The sequence below is a fragment of the Mandrillus leucophaeus genome, unplaced genomic scaffold (assembly GCF_000951045.1).
Source record: "Mandrillus leucophaeus isolate KB7577 unplaced genomic scaffold, Mleu.le_1.0 Scaffold757, whole genome shotgun sequence".
Classification (NCBI taxonomy): domain Eukaryota; kingdom Metazoa; phylum Chordata; class Mammalia; order Primates; family Cercopithecidae; genus Mandrillus; species Mandrillus leucophaeus.
Genome location: NW_012108219.1, coordinates 880,417 through 890,428, shown reverse-complemented (window position 1 = coordinate 890,428; position 10,012 = coordinate 880,417). Strand labels below are relative to the sequence as shown.

The following is a 10,012-nucleotide window of genomic DNA, read 5'->3' as shown; positions in this document are numbered from 1 at the left end:
TTATCCATGTTGTAGTATGTATCAGAACTTCAGTTATTTTTATTATTAAAGAATATTCTATTGTATGGATATACCACACTTATTATCCATTTATCAGTTGATGGATATTTGGATTATTTCTACTGTTTGGCTATAATACTGCTACAAATAGTCATATTTTTTATGGTAGCACTGAAAATGAAGAAAGAATATTAACACAGGGAGATTACTGATACGTCATTTTAACAGTCTAAATAAGTGATAAGAATGTTATCATTGATTGAAGGGCATTTGGGTTGGAAATAGCAGTGTGGGCCATGAAAAGAGATATATTTGGGAGGTAGCATCATCAGGTCTTGGTGACTGGCTGAATATGGAAAGTAAGAGAAACAGAGAGTCAAGGTTGTCTCTTGAGGCCCCTGGTCTGGGCATTGAGTAACATCATCCACTGAGATCAGACACACAGAAGGTGAGTTTCCTTCAGGCATGTGGAATTGCCTGAAGGAGTATTGGTGGAGACATGTGGAGCTTGGAAGAGAGGCCAACCAGAATGTATAGGAATTATGGTGGTAGCTGGATGAGACTGTCCAGGGGAGCATGAAGATGGAAAACCAATAGTCAGGAGACAGAAAAGGGAACAAGAAGCCACAGAGCAGACTAGAGAAGCCAAGGAATGAGAATGGTGTATGAGGAGAACTGTCTCATTGTAAAATGCTGCAAAGTAGTAAAGTGGATTATAAGCAAAGTGTGAAATTATGGAATCACTTTGACAAGGTGAAACACAGTCAGAGATCAATAACTTGAACGACTTGGCCTATGCTCAAGAGGAGATACAGAGATGGGTGGGGACAGAATCTATACAGCAGCTGTGCACATTTCTGCAGTCCTGCAAAGGACTTGGGTTAGTTCATGAGAACTGAAATACAAACAAGCTCCATAAACACATGGTCACTGCCCTTTTAATAACTTACTTCCTTTTGAAAAAAATTAATTTTCCTGATTTATGAATTGGCCCTTGTTGTTTCCTTACCACCATTTCGGATACAATTACATAGTTGTTTTCCTGTTGGTTCTTTCTATCACAGGGCCTTTTTACAAAAGTTATATATGTCATTTTCAGAAAATGTACAAAATATACAGAAGAGAAAGAGCAAGAGGAGACTCAGATACCACCTGTAATTCTAACACGCAGGGATAGTTATCATTAATACACACTTTGGTTTATATTCTTCTGGACCCAATTTTGAGAAGTCTATAACTAAAGCTCAGTATTGTGTTTACTGCCTTTGCTAACTTACATAGAAAGGTCTATCCTGCTTCCATATCAACGTATCCTTTATGTCCTTCTGTGATTTATGAAATTTCTTTTTTTGAATTTAAATACCTTGTTTGTCTGAAATGTATTGTGTGATATGGGATGAGGTAGGGAATCTATTTCTTCTCTCCAAATGGTTGGCCAGTTTCCAACACTATTTTTAACCTAATTCATCTTGTCCTCTCTTCATTGCTTTGAAATGCCACATTAGCACATGTGGTTAGAGTTAACGTTAACACATTCTAAGTTTTTACATATGTAATTGAAGGGAAGAGGGTGGATCCTCCTGCTTAAGGAAGTTTTAATTATCCCAGTTGCTGTAATCATAGAAAAGCAAAACGTAACACAAAGATACGCACTCAAAAACTAACTGACCACTTATAAAATTAGTCTGTACTCAAATATCCTCCTGCATTTAACACTAGATGAATCTCTGCCTGCTACCAACATTCTATTGGTTAATCCCTCACTGGCTGTAGGAAATTACTGCAAATACAACACAAATTGGCTGCAGAGGAAAACTACAAATCTTGCAAATTACGTCAGGTTTAACACAGTTAAAGTGTTATTGGAGAACTGTGCCTGTCACATGCAAGGCCAGTGACTAGTGAAAATCTGGCAGTCAGTTCAGTTGACAATAAAGAAAACAAAACTGACCACAATGATGACATGATAGCTGTTTCTAATGAAAATGACTTGCATATCAAAGGACTAAGAGAGACTGCTAGGAAAACAGATCATGCCTTGGAATATTTTTTCTTAAAAGGACCCTTTCTGTAAAGGTGCCTGTAAGGCCAAAGTTGAGTGTACACTATTGTCATTCACTTTTGCTTAATAATGAATAATCTGAAAATGCAAATTTTACACTGCAGTCAAGTATAGCCCAAGGTACACATCCGGCACAGCATGACACAGCAGGATTGGAGTGCAGGAGCACAATCCCGTGCATTATATAGTCATACCTATGTAGCCATAACATGGGAGGACTCATCACCTGGCTCTGAGCCACCATTGTCTGGGAGGTGCATAAATGCAGCACCAACAGTGTGACTGAGTTGCTGAATAAAGCCATGTCCCACCTACCTGTGGTCTCTCAAGTGTTCTTTCAGCTACCCGCTACCCCAACAATTCCCCTCAGACCTCTGCTTGGGCTGGAACCTAACACCTGTATAATCTTATAATCGTATTCTTTGAATTGAACTCTAGAATCCTTTTGTCAAGTTCTCCCAAGTTCCTTTGGGATTTTACAATAGTATTCATCATTATTACTAACAGAAGCTCACATTTAGTGAGAATTTGCTATGTGTCAGGTACTTGCTAAGCATTTTTCATGTACTACTATATTTAATTTGGCCAACAAATCTATAGCGAAGTATCATTATTTTTCCTATTTATAGTTGAGAAAACAAAGAAGTGGACAGACTAAGTACTTGTTCCATATCATATAACTGGTCAGCTTAGCTCTGGAACCCATATATTTCTGATGTGAAGTTCACTTCACAATAGCATTTTCCCATTTTGGAACTCACTCCCTTTTTTTTTTTTTTTTTTTAATGTCAAGATAAAGTATTGTATTCTCTGTAGGAAAAACAGACTCAGAAGCCATTTTTGTATATTTAATTCATCTAAATTTCCTTAAAGAATGACTTCAAACTTATAAAAACTCAAAGTGTAAAACCAACAATTAAATCACACTGACAATTATGAAAGTAAACACCAAATGTCTTATCAAGCATCTAAGTGAGACCTGGGAGAATTAAATTTAAATTCGGTTTAAATGGGCCAGTTGGAAGTAGCCTCAAAATAGTATCAAATCCTTAAGGCCAAAGGTCATTAACTCAAGATTTAAACACTAAAGAGAATTTAAAATCTCTCTCTCAAAAGGCTAGAATACATATCTTATTCACATTTATACTCTGTATTCAGATTCATACTGTGTCTTTTCTCCTATCCACTTAATACAATAAAGATGCACAAAATGCTAATTCCTGGGTGGTCCCTACCACATCTCAAAATGATAACTTTTTAAATCCATATCTATGAAAAGATATGGATTATATAAGATACCTAATCTTATTTATCAAACCTTCTTTGCTTCCTTTTACTCCCTCCTCTTGGCTTCCTTTTAGCCCGGGAATCTGGCAGTGTGAAAGAAAATACAGCTGAAGCTATGGCCCATTATGAAATGTGAAGACATTTGATCACATTAAGAGAATATTCACTTGAGGCACCTGATCAGCCTGAATTGTCTTTACACCCCTTTTCCTTGCCCAACTTTCTATGCCTGCCCAGTGTGGTGCCTACAGCATTTGTTTTCCAAGCTTCTATCTGATGGGCCATCACTTACCTATATCACTTCTTGGGCAAGGTATCACCTAGTGGAAATTAAATTTAAGAAAAGCATAGAGGTGACAAAAACTCCAGTGTTCATGAGGTTAAAATGATAAGACTTCAAATATCATGAGTTAGGCCCACTCATGTATACATTAAGTTTTGCATATATGCTTGAGAGGTTCAAATCTTTGCCATAATTAGGGCTACTGAAATATTGTCCTAGATACTGAGGTTATAAAAGGAAGCCTCCTGCAAAATACAGCAAGTCTTTTAGTCCTAGGCAGCTGCAGGGAGAAGGCTGGGAACATATATGCATGAAAAGGCCAGCTAGACCACTAAATCACTTACATTCAGATCTTTAAAATACACAAACCAGGTGGCCCTCTGTGACTTCTGCTCTAAGGGTAGAATGCATACCGCTGAGATTGGAAAATAGATATTTAATGAAAGTAGACTCCTTACAAGCTATATTCACCAGCAGAATGATGTGAACATCAGAACTGCAGATGAGAGAAATAAATTTGATGGCTCTGCAACAACAATAAAAAGTTCACTAGAAAAGGTTAAGGGAAAAACTGATACAGAATTGGTAAAGTCAAGCAGGAGAAATGTGAGGCAAAGAAGTTCATAAGGTAATTACCATTGGGAAAGATTTTCAAACTCTGGACACCAGGGAGGATGTTGTCACCACGGCCTTCACTAGAGCAAAGAAAGGGCACATCCAAGGTGCTGGGCTCATAAAGTCATGAGGCTAGGAAAGACCAAGGGTTTTTTATTCTGAGATGTTTATCCATCTGCAATTTAATAGGCAACATGGCAAAATTGCACACACTCCTGCCTTTTAATACTGAGCACTTATTCACTTCACCTTCTTAGGCCTTCGTTACCTCAGCTGTTAAGTGAGGGAGGTGAACCAGACGATTTCTAAGGTCCCATCTAAATCTTAAAAAAAGATCATCTCTGCAAGAAAAGCTTGTATGCTTATATATTCAGTAATCTAATCCTTTCTAATATGTCACTTTGTATATTCTGATACAATGATTGGAGCTAAACCAACATTGTAAACTGCACAATTACAGGCTTGAAGCAAAAATAACTCCTCACAGTATTTCTTAATAAGAAATACTCATGACAATGTTATCACATCACCTTTGGATATAATAAAAATTAAGCACAAAACAAATATAAGATAAATCTTTACTATATTTCTCATAGCAAAGCAAAGAAAAGAGACTGTGTGAAACTATTTTCTGCCCTTTTCCTTTCACACTGCTAGACCAATTTAAGTGGGGGGGTGGGCGGGGCTGGGGGGAAGGCCGAATCAAGAATAGCTTACACAGGAGGAGGCTCTGGCTAAAAATAGATTTGTACCACTGTGGTCTGTGTGGTCTAGAGGGAAGCACAGTGGGCTGCGAGATTTGGATTCTAGACCTAACCCTTCCAGTAACCATGTAACTCCAGGCAAGAGATTTCAATTTTCCTGCCTCCACTTTCTATTTTGAGACAGCAATAATTCTACATGTCTCTTCTACCTCAAAAATATGCTAATACAGAGATAAGGCATGTGAAAAATCTGAGTTATAGGGAAGAAAAGTAGTATAGGCAGTAATTAAGCATGTTAATGACAACAAGTGCTAATTTAACAATTGTTTAAAACCTCACTATCCTGATTAGATCAAGACAAGTGGGAGGGAGAACCATTCAACCACAGAGTGGCAAGTGGGTTGTTGGCAAGTGAAGGCATGGCATTATGACTTTGACCCTGATGCACATGCACACAGCCTAAATCCCTCCAACAGAACAAACTCAGCTAGACCAAGCATGAATCTGGCTGATGGCCCCCTGGCCTGTGAACAAACACATTGTCCATCTCTTCTTTTCTTCATTTCCTTCTCCCTTCCTTCTTTTCCTTCTTTCTCTGTCCCTTCCTTCCATACATTCAAAAACTTTGCACTGAGGTTTTAAAATGTTCCACATCCTAGATACGGACACAGCCCTTATGTTACTTACAAATCTAGTTACTTAAACAAAAATGACTAAGACAGGGATATGGGGATCCCTGAACAGGAAAGCTCAGACAGAGACCAGAGAAGAGGATTCAGGGCTGCTGCAGCCAATCAGGTGGGCCATCCCATCCCTCTTCAAATTTTCTCTCTCTCTCCTTTTTTTAAATTAATATATCTGTCCTTTTCCCTCAAGTCTCCTTTGTTTTCCCTGTGGGCAAGCAGGGAGGGAGAGTCATAAACTGATACTTATTATAATGAATAGTTTTCATTTACTATCTCATTAAGCCTAAATATCTCTTAAGAAAACAATCTTGTAACAGTGGACAGAAGACGGACAAGTGGAGTAGTTAAGAGGATGTTACAGGGTGAGATAAAAAGGTTCTAAATGAAGGCAAACAATGTCAGAACTATGGAAAGGTGTTTCTATTATAAAAGGCCAAATAAAAAATATTCTTCTGGAATAAAGTTGGCTTCTACCTATGTATAGTTGAGGTAAAGATATTCAAATCATAGAATATAGAAGCCACAACCCCAAACCAGCTATTTTTCCACTTTCAAATTTAAAGGCTGAATCATGCATATATCCATAACAATGACAGTAATTATAGCTTGAATTTTTTGAGGGTGTCTCTGTTCCAAGCATTGTGCTAGGTGCCTGATAAACTCGTAAGGCCCCAGCGGCAGGGCAAGCATTATTACATTCACTTTCTAAAGGAAGACATGAAGATTCTAGAAAAGAAAGTAACATACCCAGGGTCATATAAGTAGTAACAGATAAAAAGAGGCAGGATCCAAGCATTGTTCTGTCTGTCCCCAGAGTCTGTGCCTATTAGATTATGCTATGCTGTCTCCATGTTTATCTTCTACAGTTTCACTTGCATTCCTTTTCACTTCTAGGAATGCTGATTGAGGGGGAAAAGGAAGCAACAGCAAGACTACCAGAAAGGGAATGGGGGCAGGGAGGTAAAGAAAAGGCATGTAAGAAGGAAGAAGAGAAAATCACACCACTTCCCACACTATGGTTCTTGCTGTAGGAGGAAAGAGATGCTACAGCTGCCGCATCAATAAATTCATTGATGTAATGCTCCTTGCTGCTTCCACAGACAGGCTAGGAAGAGGGAAGCAGGACTTGGGAACTGCTGCCCCTAAGAGACCTGAGGGCTGCATGACTAACTGCTCAGTCCCTATGACCATGGGAAGGGCAGTCCTGGGTGCCCATGACCATCACTGACTGTCCATGGAGGGGCAAGTGGAATCTCTCTCCATGCTGGCTCATGGGTGCCCGGGCTCTGAAGCCTGCTCACATCTCTTGATCCCCACCTTTCACTTTGTCTCTTTCCCCCTTCTTCTGATGACCACAAGCCAAACAAACAGCAGAAGAGACTGGACTCATCTGGATTACATTAGTTGCTTGTATCATGCTATTTACATTTATGAAATATTGTATCGCGAGATCACATTTAGTGAAACTTTTTCTTAAAAACAGTTTTATCCTCTAATCCACTTTTTATTGGTTAGAAGCCAAACAAAATGGATCGTATATTTAAAAGCAGAGAGAAGAAAAAAGACATACCATTCTAGAAATGTCTAGCAAGCAAATATCTCAAGAATATTTATTCAAGGGGTTACCCTGGGATGTCAGAGGGGAAACATGAAATCAATTGCCTTGGCTATTGTCACTTTAATATGAAATGTAAACCCCAAATACAACCACAGGCATTTCCTTTAATTTGGGAGAAGTATAATTGTGTTTAGGGAGTGTGGACAGAGCTCTTACCTGGCATGACCATGGTCTGTGGGGCTGCTGCATCGGTACTTAGGCAGAGACGGCCACCTTTGGCTAATCTATCGCAGAGCAAGGTGATATGTTTCTTCAGCTGGCTTGTGTCTTTGGGTATGTTCAGCTGGCTGTTGAGGTTCAAAGCCTGCTCCTTCGAACTCTTCGACAGGCAAGTCTTCAACAGGTGGGAAATGGCGGCATCCACCGTTTCTTCCCAGCCCTGGATACAAAAGCCAATTTTGAATTAATACAAAGATGACAATGAGAAAGGTGGGCACTTGATGTATTATACAGATTATTGAGTGTTTATGTTCAACTGTTGGGGACCTGTGAAGAGTGTGGTATCTGGAATATTCCAGACTAGGCTGGTTTGCAATTCTAGCTCTGTCACCTGTTTGACCTTGAGCAAGTTACTTAATTCCTCTTAGCCTCATCTTCGTCTACAAATGAGGATGTTAATAGTCTGTCCCTCCAAGGGTTAGAGATCTATGTATGAGAAGGGTTTAGCCCTGAGCCAGGCATAGAGTAATGAGTAACAACAAAAAGTCTCAGGCATAGGTCTGTTTGATGACCTGGTGGGTAAAGCTGCCAGGATTATAGTTTGTTTTGCCTTATCTTTCTTATCTTCAGCTAAAGGAAAGCGGGCCAGGAGTGGGAGGACCTTTGGATATCCTGGGGGAAACTGGAATGGCGGGAAAACCCTGGTGTCTCCCTCAGGTACACGTTCCACAGCCGTGGAATTATAGGCAGAAACAAAGGAGCTATTTCAAGAAGGATCCGGTGAAACACAGGACCTGCCTAGTACTGCTCACTGTCCAGGTGACAGTAAATGACCCAAAGGAAGTAGGCCATTGCCCCCACTTTTTTGGGGAACGGTGTGGCTGTGCTGTAGTGAAAAACCTAGAAAAGTGCAGTGACAGCTGCAATTCCAGGAACATCAGCACTAGGCAGGGACCTCAGCATTGTCATGGAGAGCACTGGCACCAGCAGGACTGGCATGGGGAGGCACCACCCTCAGGTGGGTTCAGCTAACACTGGCAACAAGGAGTATGAGGTAACGAGCAGGAGGGGTCAGTTTAGGAGCTCCCTTTAGGCATCCCCAGAGGCTCCAGGAATAACTGGGTAAGACCTTTATGGGGATCTGGAGGTCCTAAGAAGCACAACAGGGAAGCGAAGCATGAGTGAAATCTGGGTGTTGCTGTGAATGTGACTCCATCTGTACACAAAGGCTGGTAAGGCCTAGAGCACCATGGGCCTGACCATCTAATACAATTATAAAGAAAGACAAGAAATGAATTTATGATCATAGAATACTGCGGAATAGTGCAAGTCCCTTATATTAGAGGTAAGAGACCTGAGACTCAGAGAGAAGGTTCCTCTGGAACCCCTCATTCCATCCTCAAACATATCATTTGAGCCACCGCTCAAATATGCAAATCAGATGAGGTTACTTCCAAGCTTCAACTCTGATATGGTTTGGCTGTTGGCTGTGTCCCCACCCACATCTCATTTTGTAGTTCCCATAATCCCCACGTGTCATGGGAGGGACCCAGTGGGAGGTAACTGAATCATGGAGGTGGCTACCCCCATGCTGTTCTTGTGATAGTGAGTTCTCATGAGATCTGATGGTTGAATAAGCATCTGGCATTTCTCCTGCTGGCTCTCATTCTCTCTCCTGCTGCCCTGTGAAGAGGTTCCTTCCGCAATGACTATAAGTTTCCCGACAACTCCCCAGCCACGCAGAACTGTGAGTCAATTAAACCTCTTTTCTTTATAAATTACCCAGTTTCAGGTATTTCCTTATAGCAGCATGAGAACAGACTAATACAAATGTCTAAATTCAAACAGTCATACTGGCATTTAAGGAACTTTCTGCTCCAGCTCTTGCTCCATTGTATTCTATTCCCATCCACCTGCACCCACACTGTCTCTCCCTTAGGCCTCTGCACATGGCCAGCGCTCATGCTGCAATGCCCTAACCTCTACTCTTTATCTGGCCAACTCCCACTTAATGACTTGCTCAGGCACTGCCATCCAAGGGCTGATGGGTGAACCCTCTTTGGGGCTCTGAGACTTCACACACCCAGATGCATCACAGCTCTTGTCACCCTGTGATGTGGGTGCTGTTTGCAGGTCTGGTTTTCCGTGAGTGCCTGGAGTTCTCCACATCCCCACACTATTCTTGGTATACAGAGGATGCTCAAGAAATATGTTTGCTGGACAGAGAGATGGTGAGATATAAAACCAGCACCTTAAAGTTGGGAGAGCTTTGGAGATCTTTATGTCTAGTCTCGTGGGGGTTTTCCCAGGATCATTTATACAATAGCAACCATCTGCCTAGGCATAGCTGTCTTCAAGATCCAAAATCACTACTTTTTGAGGCAGTTCACTCCTTTCAGGGACATGTGTAACCAACAGAAAACTATTCCCGCACTGAGTCAAAGTCTACCCCATTGGCCCTTCTTCTACCCTCCAGAGTCATGCAGAATAAATCTAACCTCTCTTCTACATGACAGCCTGTTTTATCTGTGAAGACAGCAATTCTGTACCCTCTCCTCCAGAATAAACATCCTAGTTCCTCTAGTTCTTCCTTACACA

The 10,012-nt window shown here is 40.8% G+C and overlaps 1 protein-coding gene across 1 annotated transcript in view; it reads right to left on the bottom strand.

Annotated features, from left to right (window-relative positions):
- The window catches only part of BBS9 (Bardet-Biedl syndrome 9), a 527,217-nt gene that overhangs the window by 72,546 nt on the left and 444,659 nt on the right, over nt 1-10,012 (bottom strand). Inside the window, exon 20 of the mRNA XM_011966349.1 lies at nt 7,412-7,634. Coding sequence (XP_011821739.1) covers nt 7,412-7,634 — 223 coding nt within the window. The remainder of the gene's footprint in view (nt 1-7,411; nt 7,635-10,012) is intronic.